The sequence below is a fragment of the Geotrypetes seraphini genome, chromosome 4 (assembly GCF_902459505.1).
Source record: "Geotrypetes seraphini chromosome 4, aGeoSer1.1, whole genome shotgun sequence".
In the NCBI taxonomy this organism is placed as follows: domain Eukaryota; kingdom Metazoa; phylum Chordata; class Amphibia; order Gymnophiona; family Dermophiidae; genus Geotrypetes; species Geotrypetes seraphini.
Window position 1 is genome coordinate 21,858,896 of NC_047087.1, and position 19,012 is coordinate 21,877,907.

General features: G+C 41.6%; 1 protein-coding gene across 2 annotated transcripts in view; it reads right to left on the reverse strand.

Annotated features, from left to right (window-relative positions):
* Positions 1-19,012, reverse strand: part of HSD17B2 (hydroxysteroid 17-beta dehydrogenase 2) — a 47,457-nt gene that overhangs the window by 13,268 nt on the left and 15,177 nt on the right. The window contains exons 2-3 of one of the 2 annotated variants that reach the window (XM_033941452.1): positions 16,392-16,604; positions 4,254-4,439 (exon numbers count right to left, since the gene is read on the reverse strand). In XM_033941452.1, coding sequence (XP_033797343.1) covers positions 4,254-4,439; positions 16,392-16,604 — 399 coding nt within the window. The remainder of the gene's footprint in view (positions 1-4,253; positions 4,440-16,391; positions 16,605-19,012) is intronic. The other variant, XM_033941453.1, reaches the window with a different exon arrangement.

Below are 19,012 nucleotides of genomic sequence, written 5' to 3' on the forward strand. Positions count from 1 at the left end.
TGTTTTTGGTATAGTGTAAACATTTTTATTGACATGATACAAAGTGGACCAACAACAAAATACAAGGAAACAATATGCAACTGAAAAAAAGCGGGAACTCCGCCATATAACAATAGAGAAATTACAAGTTTTTAATTTTATTATCCCTCCCAGCCCTCTAGTTCCCCCCCTGGTGTAACCCCCCCCCAAAAAAAAACATCAGAAGTCCAATACATGATCAAGGCAAACCATACCTCTGAACAAGGAGGAAAATATACCCCTAGGGCATTGACTCATGACCCTAAGGGCACCCAACAAGCTACAACCAGCCTGCCAAGATTAGTAACAACCCCCTCCCCCAAGAAACCAAAGCAGAGTGATCCTAAGTTAGTGAGGTCTCCAGCCGACCCGCAACAGTCAAGCAAGGGTGTTTAAAATTAGACTGCACCCCTTAGGAGGTAAGGAGTGTAAATACGGGGCCCAAAGAAGCAAAAAAATGACATCTGTGTTTAATAGAGCCCCCTACCTCCCTCGACTCACTTGTACCCTTTTAAAACAGGTCTAAGTTCTGTCCAGGACATCTGCCAAAAGTTTTGATTATCCCTGCATGATGACTAAGTCTAAGCCCGCCCAGAATCCACCCAAACGCCTCCCAGAACACTCCTCTTTACACTCTGGACATACAGCAGCTTAGAAGTCCTGCTGTACATCCAGAAAGATGGTTTTAATTATCGGCACTTGGACGACCTAGCTATTAGGTCATCCAAGAGCCAATTTAGGCAGGTTTTTGGATGTCTGGATGCTTTGATTATTTGCCTGATAGTCTCCCTTTTTTTTTTGTATTCTGCATAGAACTCATTGGGACATTAGAAGAGAAGAATCTTGTTCCATAGCTATGCTTTAATTGTAAGCTGTATCTATGTATTACCTTTTCAAGTTGTAATTACTGCATTGTCTATTTTATTGTTCTGAGAATAACTGAAAATGTTTCACTTACCTTTGGCACAGCATAATGCTGAAATGTGCGGATGAAAAATGAGGTTGAAAACTTCTGGGAAAGAGTTACAGAATCTCTTGGCTATTATCATATGCTCTTTAAGCTGCAATAATGAATTTGGATGCTACATAATGCTTACTGTCTGTCTAATTGATTTACACACATATGGTAGGAGACATTACTAACAGATGCAGCTTAAAATTTATTTTAATTAACAATCAACCTCAGTTTTTTAATGTTAATTACTGGCGGGGCTGGTGATGACTGGCAGAGAGATCAGTAAATGGTACCGGGAGCTGTTTGAAGACCCGGAGGGCCAATAAGGGTCAACGAGGACCCAGTGAGAGTCAGGGAGGACCTGAAGAAGAATGAGGACTCTGAGGAGAACAGAAAGTGCCTGGAAGGACCTGGACACGTGTTTAGAAATGTTTTAATAGATTGTATGAATGATTAAACATTGTTGTTACTGTTGTGTTTAAGTAGAGCTAAGTAGAAGACCAGATGTACCTATGACAGGTAGTGACTGCTTGGCCCAATCACAGGTGGCCAAACAGGTTGAAAAGGTGACGGCAAAAGCGAGAAAGATGCTTGGGTGCAAAGGGAGTGGAATAGCCAGTAGTTCAAGTGCCAGTTTATGCCAATTTTCGGACATCTTTAGTTTTTAAAAACGAGCCCCATCGTATCTGTCTTTCCAGGAGTGCCTTCTTCTTACAAAGGAATCTCTCAGTTTTCAAATAAAACGTATTTAATGACTTTGTGTAAATGTAATTTAATGTATTCGTTTGGTGGAGTTTCAATGAGGTCTCCATTTTTATGGGTAACACCTGCCCCATCTGTCGTATGAAGCCAGTAAAATACAAAGTATTTTAAAGTATTTTTTTAAAGTATTATCTTCTTGAGTATATGAGAGTGTACCTCAAAGAAAATGTCAACTTTGTGTCAAGATGAAACAGGAGATATTTCCATCAGTGAGGATGATGTATGCATTGAGTGGGTCCTTGACGATGCCAATGCTCAATGTCAAGCAGGTATATATGACCATGTCCTCAATAAATGCTTTGATGCATCCTCGGGCTAGGCTGAGGCAGGCATAGTAGCCTTTGAAGCCTTTATGGACTGCATCTACAGTAGCACTGAAAGCTCATCTGAGCATAGCCCAGATCTCTTCCTGAAGAGGTGGTGCTGGTACCAAGAGAGACAGTGGCATAGTAGCAGTCTGTTGTACCAGTTGGTGAGACATGGGAGACCTCAATATTGAGGTATGTCTGTGCAGAGACTCCAGCTGGATGAATGAAGAACATTGAACACCAAGAAATGTAAGGTCATGCATCTCGGTAACGGAAATCCTTACAGAACTTACACCCTGAATGGAGAAACTTTAACCAGGACTACGGCAGAACGAGACTTAGGAGTAATCATCAGTGCTGACATGAAAGCAGCCACTCAAGTGGAGAAGGCTTCATCTAAAGCACGGCAGATGATAGGTTGTATCAAGAGAAGCTTCGTCAACAGGAAGCCTGAAGTCATGATGCCATTGTACAGAACCATGGTGAGACCTCATCTGGAATACTGTGTGCAATTTTGGAGGCCACATTACCGTAAAGATGTGCTCAGAATTGAATCGGTTCAGCGGATGGCCACCAGGATGGTCTCGGGGCTAAAGGATCTCCCGTACGAAGAAAGATTGAGCAAATTGCAGCTCTATACTCTCGAAGAGCGTAGGGAGAGGGGAGACATGATTGAGACATTTAAGTACATCACAGGACGGGTCGAGGTGGAAGATGATATCTTTCTTCTGAAGGGACCCTCGACCACAAGAGGTCATTTGCTCAAACTCAGGGGAGGGAAGTTTCGTGGTGACGCCAGGAAGTACTTCTTCACGGAGAGAGTGATTGAGCATTGGAACAAGCTTCCAGTGCAGGTGATCGAGGCACACAGCATCTCAGACTTCAAGAATAAATGGGATACCTATGTGGGATCCCTACGAGGGTCATGCCAAGCGATAGGGTCTCTAGGGTACAGACTTGAAAGAGCGGGTCAGTAGAGTGGCAGTATAATTACAATTATACTTAAGGGGTTCATTAGACTTAATAGGGAGGGTCAATAGTGTGGGCAGACTTGATGGGCTATAGCCCTTATCTGCCGTCATCTTTCTATGTTTCTATGTTTCTAATATGCGTTGATGAAACCGATGCTTGGAAGGATACAGTGGTATGCCTAGAAGGGCAAAAATGTTAATGCTTCTTAGCTTTATGTGCTAGTTCTCCCAATGATGAAGAAGTAGAGTCTCAGTGCTGCATTAACCGCATCGGGGTCCCCGATGCACAAGAAATTAGCCTGTCAGCTGCAGACCACTGTCTGCTTCCTCTCCAAGCAGACAGAGCTGGACCCACAAACAGGGAAGCTCCAAGCACCGAAAAACTGAAGAAATCAAAAAACTCAAAGAAAACAAAGAAAAGAGCAGAGCAGAACAGAAACACTCCTGGCTCGCATGCAAAAGGGAAAAACTGTAGATGGCAGTAGAGCTCTCAGTGAAGTAGGAGGGTTATAGAAAAAATCCGAGTTGATTCCTTCTACACAGGCTCACAGCCATAAGGAGATAACCGCTTGTCCAGAATGTCACACTTATTGCACTGGAAATTCCGTTACACAATTGGCACTAAGTATGCCTCATTGTGGCACCTACATCTTGGAGAAGGAAGACTCTGGTGCTCAAATGTCTTTTCAAATTTTGCTCGTTTGGAGGAAACTATGTACTTAGATATGAGCCCAGCCTTTCTATCATGAATCGCTACACCCGCTCACAGAGCCAATTGCTACATCTTACATAGCGATATAGGATATTTGTAGGAAAACAGCAAGCAATACATCAACCTGCTAATAGACTCCTGAGGCAGGCCCTGTTGGAGCTGAAACACGGTCGTGTCAGGTCATATCAATAAAAAACATTTGAGCACCAGAGTCTTCCTTCGCTGTTTGTTACTTTCCAAGGTTTGGGAAATAATCAATCATCTCCTGTTCTTCTGAGACCTACATCTTGGCACCAAGTTATAAATTGCCCCCCTGGTCTAATAAAACCATATTGGGATGTGAGCATGGATGAAACATACATTATCAAAAAATATCTGATAATGTCCAAAAATCTAGAATGGATGAGCTGATGCAAACTACCCTGTATTTTCCACTTATTAAAGATGTCTAAACCTGTCAGTACAGTACTGCCTCAACTATCTGCGTCAAATATTTCTTTCATGTAGATTTGCATCGTTTAACTCACCACCCAAGCTGCAGATGTTAATAAGCCTTCCTCGAGCTTTCCGCAGTAGTGGAAAGAATGTTTTTGTAACTTCTACAGCCCCAAAGAAATTCACTTCCATGCACTTCTTGTACATATCTATAGGAAGCAACTCGCCATCCACCACATATCCAAGCACCCCAGCATTGTTGATAAAGCCCCACAATCCTGCAGGAGATAATGGCATCAGGGTTAGTTAATGTAGCAACAGTGATTGGGTTTGTTTTAACGTATCAACAGATACAAGCAATTGCAGCTGGTAGAAACAAACAAAAAAACCCACATTTACAGGACCCCCTTGTTAGTGATATACAATCCAGAGCTGGAAAAACTAAGAAAAATTATACGAGATCTACAATTACTAATCCAGGAAGGTGAATTACTAAAAGAAATATTCCCAGCTCCACCTATACTGGCTTTATCAGAAACAGAAATTGGTAAAAAGCAAGCTCCCCACACCCACCCACAAAGAAGAGAATGGCACACATCCTTGCAGTGTGGCAAGCTACAAACTTTGCCAACACATCTCACAGGATCCCATTGGTCATTCATATGAGAAAAACATTCAACATAGGGAATTTTTCACATGTTCATCTTCTAATGTGATATATATTATTTGATGCAAAAAGTGCTAAGAAGGATGTTATATTGCTGAAACATACCAGATGCTATATTGGATGTTATATTGGTGAAACAGGAACAAACAAGCCAAAACTGCAGATATGTACAACGATGTAGGCAAATTTTATTGTGACAACCAAACTATATATTAAAACCTTTTTACCAAACAGGGGACCCAACACGGTCCGTGTTTCGGACAACCTTCATCAGGGGTCCATGGTAGAAAAAACATATGTCACAACAAATGTTGAAAAATATATAGTAAAACCAAACAGATGATGTGTCACGCTGAGAGTCACTACAAATAGTAAAAATCGCTAGTGATTTTTACTATTTGTAGTGACTCTTGGCGTGACACATCATCTGTTTGGTTTTACTATATATTTTTCAACATTTGTTGTGACATATGTTTTTTCCTTTTTCTACCATGGACCCCTGATGAAGGTTGTCCGAAACACGGACTGTGTTGGGTCCCCTGTTTGGTAAAAAGGTTTTAATATATAGTTTGGTTGTCACAATAAAATTTGCCTACTTCGTTGTACATATCTGCAGTTTTGGCTTGTTTGTTCCTGGTTGGTTTTTTTCACTGCAGACAAGGTTGGACCCCCCCTTTTTTTTGGTTCTGTTGCTTCATATTGATGAAACAGACCAGATGCTAATTTACACAGATATATTAAAAATTGCAATACCAACCAAGATGTCATCTCTGTTGGACAGCACTTTGGAAAAACTGACCACTGCACCAATGATTTTATTTATTTATTTTATTTATTCTCCCAGGAGAGCTCCATGATGCACCGGGGAGGGGCCTAAGGCCCAGAGTCATTTCGCAGATGTTTTCAGTACCTCCTGCTCCCAACTGTAAGGTATGGGGTACGGGGCCTGGAGGGGGCATCCGGTGGCAGTAGGGAGTGGGCATCCTTCTGCCTTTTACTTTGGGGCGGGGTGGGGGAGAAGTGAGCGGGTGGGTGGACACCTTCGTGGCAGGAGGGAGTGAGCATCCCTCCTGCCTTTTTTTTTGTGGGGTAGGGGGAGGTTTGAATCATAAGAACATAAGCAGTGCCTCTGCTGGGTCAGACCAGAGGTCCATCATGCCCAGCAGTCCGCTCACGCGGTGGCCCATCAGGTCCAGGACCTGTATAGTAATCCTCTATCTATACCCTTCTACCCTTCTCCTGATTGGTGAGGCCCGACTTTAGTGCAGGAAGAGGCGGTCGGAGGCTGGCGCTCCAGCTGCTGTCTCCTGCTTCTCCAGCTGCCCTCTCCTGTCTCCCCCCACTAAAAACAGTATTCGCATTTTTTCAGCATTCGAGGAGGTTCCCAGAACGAAACCCCCATGAATATTGGGGGAGTACTGTATTCCCACTGTGAATTGCAATATAATTATATTCACAAAAGGTTTTTGACCCATGATAAGAATTTATGCCTTAATGTGTCGGCTTGAAACTACGGCATAGCAAAAATAATCTTGAGGTCTTTTCCTCGTTTAAATGGTATCTTCTTAACAGAGTGTTCACTATTCAACATTCGTTTAGTACATAAGCATTGCCATACTGGGACAGATCGAAGGTCCATCAAGCCCAGTATCCTGTCTCCAAAAGAGGCCAGCCCAGGTCCCAAGTAGTAAAACGGTTTCATTTTTCACTGGTCTGAATCATTTGTATAAATCCAGAACCAATACCAATACATTGCTTGATACATGAAGGTCCTTTCCACACAATCAATGGCCTTCTCTGCATCCAGGGACACAGAGAAGGCGGATCTTCCATGGCTTTCGTCAAATTTAACATATGAAAAGCCAGTCTGGTGTTATTTGAAGAATGTCTTTGAGCAACAAATCCCGTCTGGTGCATACCGATGATATAAGGGAGAGCCTTGGCCAAGCGTAAAGCCAATAATTTAGCCAGAAGTTTTCCTTCTACAATAATCAAAGAAATGGGCCTGTAATTTGAAACCAACATGGGATCTTTATTTGGCTTTGGTAAAACTATAGTTAAGGATTCTGCCATAGTAATTTAATTTAATTCTTATATACCGCTAATAACCGTGAGGTTTCTAAGCGATTTACAAAAATGATGCATTACAAAGATACAATAGATAAAAATAAATAAGATAGGTACTTGGAAAATTTCCCTAACTGTCCCAAAGGCTCACAATCTAACTAAAGTACCTGAAGAAACAATTTATGAAAAATAAAGATAAAAATATAAAGACAGAGGTAGAGATAGAGATAAATATGAATATTCCAATAAGTGCACAGGAGAGTCGGAGGAGGAGTGAAGAAGAGGCAGTGAAAGGCAGCAGATAGAGCAGCACTGCCATCGGAGTACGCAGCACAGAGAGGCAGACAGGACACAGAGAGGGGAAGAGGCGGGTGGTAGCTCCGCCCACCCCCCGACGTCACAGCCGATCGCCCCCATAAAAGGGGGCGAGCTAACGGCGCGCAGCCGTTCGGCGCGCGGCAAAGGCGAGCGGCAAAGGCGCTCGCCTTAGCGAGAGCGCCTTTGCGAAGGGCATCAAGAAAGGGCTATCAACTAATAGCCAGTCTCCCAAATTATAAAACTAGCTAACTAATCAATTGTCTTTCGTCTTTCTTTAACTTTCTACCAAGTCTTTTAACTCCCAAACTTACAACTTCTATCTAACCAACAAGCTACTAGAGCCTTCCTCACTAAACAGGCAGACCTCACCAATCACTCTATTCCCAAACCACTTTAACAGGCAGACCTCTCCAGCACACTAACAAACAGACATCCTTAACTGACAATTAACTAACTGTTAAATAACTACTCCATCCCTCAGACCAAGAACTACCTCTATTCTCCCTCAACACTTACTGACCAACACCTAACAGCCCCAACCTTGACAAATATTAAAAAAAAAAAAAAAAAAAGGGATAAATAAATAATAATAAACCTTTGTAAATGGCAGTCAGGACTAGGAGCAGCAAGACTTCAATCAAAACAGGCACCGAGAGTACCCAGGGGATGGCTATGGACCAAGTACAGATGGAAGGGGAACCTGGACGGAGGGCAGAGGTCTCTGTACAGACCGAGGCCATCCCCTCAAAGATGTCTACAGTCTCAACGCAGACAGAAGGAATGGATCTACCAGACGAAAGCCTTTTGATGGAGCTGAGGAGCCTGAGAGAGGAGGTTCAGCGCTTAAGGAGCATCCGAGACGACGAGACCTTCATCGATGGAGTCATTCAGGAGCTGTCTCAGATCACTGAACAGGAACCTGTCAAGACCACCCTGGGAACACCCAAAGCATCCAAAACGGCTACCTTGAGACAGACCGCCGGAATGCAGGAAGTGGCTGTAGACGCTGACTCCTGGCAGCTGGTGACTTCTTCCACAGGAAAACACAGAGGACCTAACCCTGTCTCTTTTTCTCTCATACAGGACAGCTCTACACCAACACCACAAATCGCCCTGAGGAACAGATATCAGCTGCTACAGGAGAACGAGGAGGAAGTTGTTCAGCAGAAGGTTCCAGCTCCGGAACCAGCAGTACGGCCCACCCCTAAGAAGCGCAGAGTGGTGGTCATCGGAGATTCGCTGCCGCGAGACCCCCAGAACATATCACCCCAGGTAGTTGGAATTACTGTGAGAATGGCAGCTTTTTACATTTTTTCCATTGACATGAATGGGTGAAATCTGATGTTCTGTTTGTAGCTCCGCCCACGTGTGCAGGTGGGCCGCGAGACCCCCAGAACATATCACCCCAGGTAGTTGGAATTACTGTGAGAATGGCAGCTTTTTACATTTTTTCCATTGACATGAATGGGTGAAATCTGATTTTCTGTTTGTAGCTCCGCCCACGTGTGCAGGTGGGCCGTGAGACCCCCAGAACATATCACCCCAGGTAGTGAGGGATCTGCATACCAAGTTTCGTTCAAATCGGTCCCACAGCTTTTTACATTTTTTCCATTGACTTGAATGGGTGAAATCAGATTTTCTGTTTGTAGCTCCGCCCACGTGTGCAGGTGGGCCGCGAGACCCACAGAACATATCACCCCAGGTAGTGAGGGATCAGCATACCAAGTTTCGTTCAAATCAGGCAAGCCGTTTTTGCGTTGGCAGCTTTTTACATTTTTTCCATTGACATGAATGGGTGAAATCTGATTTTCTGTTTGTAGCTCCGCCCACGTGTGCAGGTGGGCCGCGAGACCCCCAGAGCATATCACCCCAGGTAGTGAGGGATCTGCATACCAAGTTTCGTTCAAATCGGTCCCACAGCTTTTTATATTTTTTCCATTGACTTGAATGGGTGAAATCAGATTTTCTGTTTGTAGCTCCGCCCACGTGTGCAGGTGGGCCGCGAGACCCCCAGAACATATCATCCCAGGTAGTGAGGGATCTGCATACCAAGTTTCGTTCAAATCGGTCAAGCCGTTTTTGCGTGATCGCGGCACATACACACATACATACAAACATACATACCTCCGATTTTATATATATAGATTAAAAGTCAACTACACAAAATTGTAAAGAATTGTTAATCACCTACGACGTGGATATTTAATTGGATATTAAGATTTGATGTTAAATTTTACAATTTTTTGACTCTAGGTTGAAAGAAACTCAAAATTTGACTCTCAGTTGAAAAAGGCTTGCCAATTGACGGCTATGTTTAAACCCTTAGGTTGTACTGTGTGGAGCCTATCTATCCACTTTTGTTCCAATTGTAATAGTTTTTTACCCCTATCTCCTCCTCTGCATGATTCTAACACGTGGTCAATAACCATGCAAGTCAGTTGTTGAAATGTGTGTTGATATAATAAACAATGGGCTACCAGCGGAGCCTCTTTTCTTTGCAAATGTAGACATGATTTATGTTCCGCCATGCGCACTCTAAATTGTCTAGTTGTCTTCCCTATATACAGTTTAGAACAGGGACATTTTATCATATACACCACATATTCTGATCTGCATGATGTTTTATGCCTAATAGTATATATCCTATGGTTAAGAGGATTTTCAAATGTGGAACCCTGAATTGTCATGCTGCAAATTTGACACCCTCCACAGCTAGAGTGGTGACCCAGGGAGCTCTCTCTTGGATTATACGTATCTGGTTTGAGACTAAAATATTCCTTGAGGTTGCGTGACCTAGTATATTTAAAACAGATGACCAATTCGTGGATACTTGGAATAAAATACTCAATAGATGCTCTTTAGACCTCATGCTCTTAATCATTGAAAGAAGTAAAAAAGAGCTACAACAACAAAAAGGTCTTTTGGAAGAACAATTAAATAAGAAGCGTCTATCCATGACATCGGATTTATTAGATCAAAAAATGATATCGATCAATGACACCATTAAAAATTATAGAGAAACAATAAAAAAACAAAAATTAAAAAAAGCCACTAGAGACGCAGCAGATTATTCCTCCAAGAAGGTGTATAAATGGATGTTCACATCTCAACAGCAATCTAGTAGAGATAAATCATTGGATTCCAGTTCCACGAGCTCATCTAATAGTGAGGGCTCAATTCAAAGTTCCTCAGATCAACAACAACAGTATGGGAATCCTCCAAAAAACCAAGGACGAGGGCGTCCCAGAGGAAGAAGCAGAGGCAGACGCAATGCTCCGAGAAATCGGTATTAAAGAAAGGTCAAGATAGGGACATATAATCTCAAAGTTCTACAGTAGTCAACATATCTCATCGACAATTGAACCATAAAGAATTGGAGGTTTTATCAAAAGGGCTTTCCTTTGTCCCAACCACTCCATATGACCATTTCCAGTTCCAAATTGATATTGAAAGATTCACCCGAAAATTATCTTTGAAAAAATTATTTTGGGGAAAGGAGCCGGGCTTTGACAGATCGATTGTCAGAAAGAAATCTTCTTGGTCTCCTCCAGGTCCTCTAGACCCTCTTCTAACAGCATTTAAACATCTAGTTGTTCAAGATGCAGCCAAACTGCGGTTTAATAAAATAGAATCTTACAATTTATCCAAGATGGAATGGGAATTGGTAAAAAACTTACAAAATGATCCATCCATTGTAATTTCTAGAGCCGATAAAGGCGGTGCTACGGTGATATGGGACAAACAAGATTATTTAGAAGAACTAAGAACTCAATTGTCGGATACAGCGACTTATCTCCCTATAAACACAAATCCTACGCACCAATTGCAAACCCAAATTTTAACCTTGACACAAGAAGGGTTTGACGAAGGTTTTGTTACCACCCATGAGTTTCAATTTTTAAACTCACAACAATGCACCATTCCTTGGATTTATCTGGTGCCGAAAATTCATAAGCGCCTGCATAAACCTCCAGGACGTCCAATCATTTCTTCCAAACAATCCATTTTGGAACCCCTTTCTACATTCTCTGATTATCATCTAAAACCGATCGTGGAAACCAGTAAGTCTTATATCAAAGACACAAGTCATTTCTTATCATGGTTACAAAGTATAACATTACCAGAAGGACCGATCATACTAGTAACTATGGACGTAGTATCTTTATAAACTTCTCTGCCACAAAGTCAGTGTTTACAGGTAGCCCAAAAAGCCCTAGATGGCAGACTTCGTCCACATCAGTGTCCAACAGAATTTATTATATCACTGTTGCGTCTAGCCCTAATGGAAAATTTCTTTACAGATGGCAACTCCTTATATTTACAAACAAAAGGAGTAGCCATGGGGGCAACGTGTGCTCCCTCTATAGCATGTTTATACATGAAAGATTTTGAGGAATTATTCATTTATGACAATCAGTGGGCTGGTAATATCATTGGATGGAAAAGATACATCGATGATGTGTTTCTAATATGGGAGGGTTCTGATGAGCAACTCAAATTGTTCTTTGAATGGGTCAATATACAAGATCCGCATATACAGTTTACCATGCAGCAATCCATTACAGGCATAAATGTTCTAGATACGTGGGTTTATACACATCAAAGAAAATTAGAAACCAAATTATACATTAAACCAACTGATACTTGTAGCCTACTAGAATATACCAGTTGTCATCCAGTTAGGCTCAAAGACAGCTTACTTTTTTCGCAATTTTTAAGGTACCAGAGGATTTGCTCTCACACCCAGGACTTTAAAGTGTCCGCTAAAGGTCTGTCTAAATCTTTATCAGACAGAGGCTATCCTAAGAGGGTTGTAAAAACCAGTTACAGGAGGGCGAAAAATAATCATCGAGAATGGTTATTAAGTTCCAACATGGACCGAAATACACAGAATGCCAGTAATGAACAGTTGATGACTTGTGTCCTTAAACACAATATTCAGTCTGAGGCACTATCCAACATCATTCATAACCATTGGAGAATATTGAAAGGTCACCCATGTTTTGAGGATTTCCATTTACGACTGGCATATACTATGTCCCGCAATCTCAAGGAATATTTTAGTCTCAAACCAGATACGTATAATCCAAGAGAGAGCTCCCTGGGTCACCACTCTAGCTGTGGAAGGTATCAAATTTGCAGCATGACAATTCAGGGTTCCACATTTGAAAATCCTCTTAACCATAGGATATATACTATTAGGCATAAAACATCATGCAGATCAGAATATGTGGTGTATATGATAAAATGTCCCTGTTCTAAACTGTATATAGGGAAGACAACTAGACAATTTAGAGTGCGCATGGCGGAGCATAAATCATGTCTACATTTGCAAAGAAAAGAGGCTCCGCTGGTAGCCCATTGTTTATTATATCAACACACATTTCAACAACTGACTTGCATGGTTATTGACCACGTGTTAGAATCATGCAGAGGAGGAGATAGGGGTAAAAAACTATTACAATTGGAACAAAAGTGGATAGATAGGCTCCACACAGTACAACCTAAGGGTTTAAACATAGCCGTCAATTGGCAAGCCTTTTTCAACTGAGAGTCAAATTTTGAGTTTCTTTCAACCTAGAGTCAAAAAATTGTAAAATTTAACATCAAATCTTAATATCCAATTAAATATCCACATCGTAGGTGATTAACAATTCTTTACAATTTTGTGTAGTTGACCTTTAATATTTTCTAATTCGGGGTAGAAAGGATCCTGAATGGTCCGTGTTCCGGATATGACGTCAGACACCGCCAGCGAATTTAAAGATTAAAGTTCGCGGCTGGTGTCTTAATCATTTCTCTTCTGTCAAAATTGAGGCAGTGTCGGCATAGTCCGCATAGCTAAATCACATTTACCAAAATTTCTAATGTGAAAAGTAAGTGATTTGTAACAGTATGAGTTAAACGGAAAAAGTATTTGTTAGACGTAAGGAGTTTTGGTATTTCCTGAAAGGAGTGTAGGCATGTGACATTTTCTTAGGACATTTATACTAGGGAATTTTAAAAGAATATAACAACTAGAGTATTAAGTGCTTGATAATCAGATAGATATCTGTTTTCTTCATAGATTTGCTGTTTATAAAATAGCGGTTCTGAAGAAGCCCTCAGTACACACGCAGGGCGAAACGGAGATCCTCCGTCTGCATTTTCATTAAGTGTGGACGTCAGCCGGCTCCTACTATTGAGCTAAGTACCACACTGCTTTCAGCAAGTTTAGTAGAGAATACTATAAGAGCACTTGATAGAGCATTTGATTTAAAATATATTTATGATAAAATGTGAGAAAATACCAAGAAAATAACAAAAATTAAATAAACATAATATAACATAAGGCTCACAGAGAAAATAAGATTTCATTCGATGATGGCCCCAACAACAGTTTAAATAACCATGATTAGCTCTGGTAGTTAAACGTGGGCTCTTGAGAAATTTAATCTTCGTCTCTGATAGTGAGCCAGGCAGATTTCTTAGTTTCAGTGTTGGCCTTAAACGGTGTGGAAGTAAGGTCTTTTCTAATTTATGGTTATGACATGTATAGCGCATTTCTAAAAACTATGGAAAATTTTATAGATGCTTCAATGATAATGGTTAGGTAGGGTGGGGGGAGGGGTATTTATCTGTTTGAATCTTGTAAAATTTTAAGTGATGTTTAAAGTGTAAAATGTTTTTTATACTGTTTTCACTTATTGAAAGAGGATAAAGAGGATGATAGAACTGAGACGGCTGTTTTTACTTGTCCATTTGTGATCATAATAAAAACCTTTGTCTGAAAAAAAAAAAGAAAAAAGAAAGTATAACAATGAATAAAGATTTAATTAAAAAAAAAACCACATTGATATTTTTTTTAAAAAGTATTTTAGGTTGCATTTCAGAGCATAAAATAAAATCAGATTATGGCCCAGATAGCAGCTGAGGAAAGTCTTGTTTAGTGTTTAACATTAGTTTAAAATAGAGCTAGAAAAAAAAGCAGCCCTACAGAACATATTTTTTGCAAAGGTCTTTCAGTTAGGCAGTTAGAAACTTGCTTTATAGTTGCCTTTCAGTTAAACAATAGTGCCAACCAGGTGTAGCTGACATTTTTCACTTTAGAAGCACAGCTAACTAAACTAAACTAAACCTTAGGTTTATATACCGCGTCATCTCCACGGAGTGGAGCTCGACACGGTTTACAGGAATTAAAAAAGAGAAAGGAACTACAATGGGAAGGGCTGTTAGATAGGAGGGAAAGAGGGCTTTGAATAATGGGGGATGGGGGGGTGGTTACATTTTGGAGAAGAGCCAGTTACAATTAGGTAACCCAGATTTCAATTTTCCTTGTCCTGAAGTGGTACTGCCGAGTGAGGACCTGCTATGAGGAAGCAAAACTCAATTGGAATAGCTTACCAACTAGCATTCAAACTTGGGAAAAGGTAAAACTTGGGCTTCAGTAGGTTATTTCATTGTCCTTCTCTTTTACTTTTTTAGTTCAGTACTCTGCTTTTACAGCAAAATCAGTTTAGGCAATAGTATAGCCTTTAGAGTCTCTGTTAGGGGTTTTATATAAAAAGTGTTTAAATCTAGAACAATATTTTAGATTACATTTCAGAGCATAAGATAAAATCAGATTAGGAAAGTCTTTGTTTAGTTAGTACAGTATTTCATTCCCACCCACCCCTGGCCTGATCTCTGATTTATAGTTCCTTGGACCAATTAGAAGGCTTAAAAAATAGTCTAAGAAGTCCTTGGAGGTTAATTACAATTACAATATACACTGCTATACTCTTTAATCAGCTGTTCGTAAAGCTTCACTTGATTGTATTTACAGTTTCTTTTATTGTAAACCGCCTAGAAGTCGCAAGATTGTTGGCGGTATATAAGACTAAAGTTATTATTATTATTATTACAACATTACAAAATAATAATAAAAATGAAATATTATCATAACCTAACATATAACTAGCAATCTTAGGGGAACTTTGAGTACATATTCTAACTCCTGTAGCAACTTAGCAAAGAAATCACCAATATTAAGATGCAGGTAGCAGTCCAGCAACAAGATGGAGGCTATCCAGACTTTTGCACTAAGCGTCACTGCTCCATCCTAGTAACTGTGGGGTAGGGGGAGGGGACACAGAGCCCAATGCTCCCAGGCTGCTTCTTAAACAGGCTGGTGCTTGGCATGAGGAGCTGCCCCCTCCCTCTCCTGCCCAGATGACATCTCTGCACTCCAAAACTGCCAGAAGAGCCAGAACTGCACTCAAAGAGCCAGAAGTGATCCGGGAAATTATACACCAGCAGTCTGACGTCACTGCCAGAAATTCAGAGTAGCCTTCAAACGATCATCATTTATTTGAAGGGAGTCAGATGCATAAAAATTACTTCCAAACACTCATTCCTTAGCACATGTTAGAGTGGTAAGAACTCAGCACTTTCTTCCCTTCCAATTCAGTTTTACCTACTTATTGAGACCAGTTCCAATATGACAGTTCTCAAATGTATGTGGATTGGCTGGATTCTGAAATCAGCCTGCATGGAATGCACAGAAAAATAAGCCAAACCTGATGTGTGAAACTATCTGATAGTAACTTTTACATGATTAAGCATGCAGAATGATTTCCATTGATCATGATGTACAAAGCCAAGGAGAGAAAAGGGTCTTATTTTTACAGTTTCTTTCTTCAGTGGGACAACTTGCAGCTCTACACTCTTGAGGAACGTAGGGAGAGGGGAGACATGATCGAAACATTTAAGTACCTCACGGGATGTGTCGAAGTGGAAGATGATATTTTCTTTCTCAAGGGACCCTCGGCCACAAGAGGGCACCCGCTCAAACTCAGGGGCGGAAAATTTCATGGCGACACCAGAAAGTATTTCTTCACAGAGAGAGTGGTTGATCATTGGAACAAGCTTCCAGTGCAGGTGATCGAGGCAGACAGCGTGCCAGACTTTAAGAATAAATGGGATACCCATGTCAAGATAAGGAAATTGGGTCATTAGGGCATAGACAGGGGGTGGGTAAGCAGAGTGGGCAGACTTGATGGGCTATAGCCCTTTTCTGCCGTCATCTTCTATGTTTCTATGGGCTAATAACTTATCCAAATTAAACTGATCCAAAAAGCATAAAACCAAGTTCATCCAGTTAGGATAACCCAAGCAATCTTCAATTTGCATATACTAATAATCAGATTAGTGCAAGTACCCTTGTTATGTAGAACTGCCTTCACTTCCTCATAGGCTTTCTTTATCTGTGCAGAGTTGGTTACATCCAGTTGCAGAAGTGAAAGTCTCTGTGAACAGCTGCTTTTCAAAGCCACAGCCCCTTGTCCATCTTTATTTAAAACAGCAGCAATGACATTGAAGCCTACTGTATCCAGATATCTTGCCAGTGCATATCCAATGCCAGAATCACACCCTGTAGAACGAGAGAAAAGTACAATCTGTGAAGCTAAAGAACAATAAATTTAGGATGCAGAATGACCCAACCCATCAGGTACCATCAAATAGTAAGCATTCATTATTTAAAAAGTCATATATAGTAACATTAATTAGTATTTTAATCCTGTACACTCTGTCTTTGTTTAAGTAACGGCTGTGAGGTTGGAAGTTAATTGCTGTTAACACCCTGTGAAAGCAGGGCACAGATGTTTCAAGCAGACAGTCAACAAGAGTAAATACCATATACAGTACTCCCTTGATATTCGTGGGGGTTCCGTTCCAGGAACCCCCGCGAACCTTGAAAAACCGTGAATACGGTTTTTCATGGGGGAGACTGGAGAGGGCAGCGGGAGAGAGCAGCCGGAGCGCCAGCGAGTGCAGGAAATCACTCGCTGTATGCTCCGGCCACCTCTTCCTGCACTAAGTCAGGCCTTATCCAATCAGGAGCTGTGTGTCAAAGCAGCTCCTGATTGGATAAGGCCCGACTTAGTGCAGGAAGAGGCAGTCGGAGTATACAGCGAGTGATTTCCTGCCTCTCCCGCTGCCCTCTCCTTGTCGGCGGTTCACGGTCGGAAAATACCACAAATGACCGGGACCGCAAACCCCCGACCGCGAACAACTGGGGGAACACTGTATACTCAATGTTCTGCCCTAGTTTAGCTTCCTGTCCTAGCAACACGTTCCTTAGCTTAGCTATTCTCTGAGTGAAAATATTTCATCCTATTGGTTTTAAAAGTATTTCCCCTTAACTTCATTGAGTGTCCCCTAGTCTTTGTAATTTTTGAAGGAATAAAAAATCAAATACACTTGTACCTTTTCTACACCACTCAGGATTTTGTAGACTTCATCTTTTCAAGCTGATGAACCCTAATCTCTTTAGTCTTTCCTCATTTGAGAGGAGTTCCATCCACATTATCTTGGTCACTCTTCTTTGAACCTTTTCTTGATCCGCTATATCTTTTTTGAGATAAGGTAACCAGAATTGAATGCAGTACTCAAGGTGTGGTTGCATCATGGAGCAATACAGAAGCATTATAACATCCTTAATTTTGTTAACCATCCCTAAGAACATAAGAATGGTTGCTGCTGGGTCAGGCCAGTGGTCCATCGTGCCCAGCAGTCCGCTCACGCGGTGGCCCCCAGGTCAAAGATCAGCACCCTAACCGAGACTAGCCCTAACAGCGCACGTTCTTGTTCAGCAGGAACTTGTCTAACTTTGTCTTGAATCCCTGTAGGATGTTTTCCCCTATAGCAGCCTCCAGAAGAGCATTCCAGCTTTCTACCACTCTCTGGGTGAAGAAGAACTTCCTTATATTTGTACGGAATCTATCCCCTTTCAATTTTAGAGAGTGCCCTTTCGTTCTCCCTACCTTGGAGAGGGTGAACAACCTGTTTTTATCTACTAAGCCTATTCCCTTCATTCCCTTTCAATCATGTCCCCTCTCAATCTCCTCTGTTCGAGGGAGAAGAGGCCCAATTTCTCTAATCTTTCGCTGTACGGCAGCTCCTCCAACCCCTTAACCATCTTAGTTGCTCTTCTCTGGACCCTTTCGAGTAGTACCATGTCCTTCTTCATGTACGGCGACCAGTGCTGGATGCTGTACTCCAGGTGAGGGCGCACCATGACCCGGTACAGCGGCATGATAACCTTCTCTGATCTGTTCATAATCCCCTTCTTTATCATTCCTAGCATTCTGTTTGCCCTTTTTGCTGCCGCCGCACATTGCGTGGACAGCTTCATCGACTTGTCGATCAGAACTCCCAAGTCCCTTTCCTGGGAAGTCTCTCCAAGTACCATCCTGGACATCCTGTATTCATGCATGAGATTTTTGTTACCGACATGCATCACTTTACACTTATCCACGTTGAACCTCATCTGCCATGTCAATGCCCATTCCTCGAGCCTAATTATGTCACGTTGCAGATCTTCGCAATCCCCCTGTGTCTTCACTACTCTAAATAACTTTGTATCGTCTGCAAATTTAGTCACTTCATTCGTCGTACCAATGTCTAGATCATTTATAAAGATGTTGAAGAGCACGGGTCCAAGCACCGAGCCCTGTGGCATCCCACTGGTGACGCTCTTCCAGTCCGAGTATTGTCCATTTACCCCCACTCTCTGTTTCCTATGCTCCAGCCAGTTTTTAATCCACGTGAGTATTTCACCCTCGATTCCATGTCTCACAATTCTCCAAGGTAGTCATTCATGCGGAACCTTGTCAAATGCCTTCTGAAAATCCAGATATACAATGTCGACCGGATCGCCCTTGTCTATCTGTCTGTTTACTCCCTCAAAGAAGTGCAGCAAGTTCGTCAAATACAATCTGCCTTTGCTAAAACCATGCTGACTAGTCCTCATCAGCCCGTGTCCGTCAAGGTGATCAA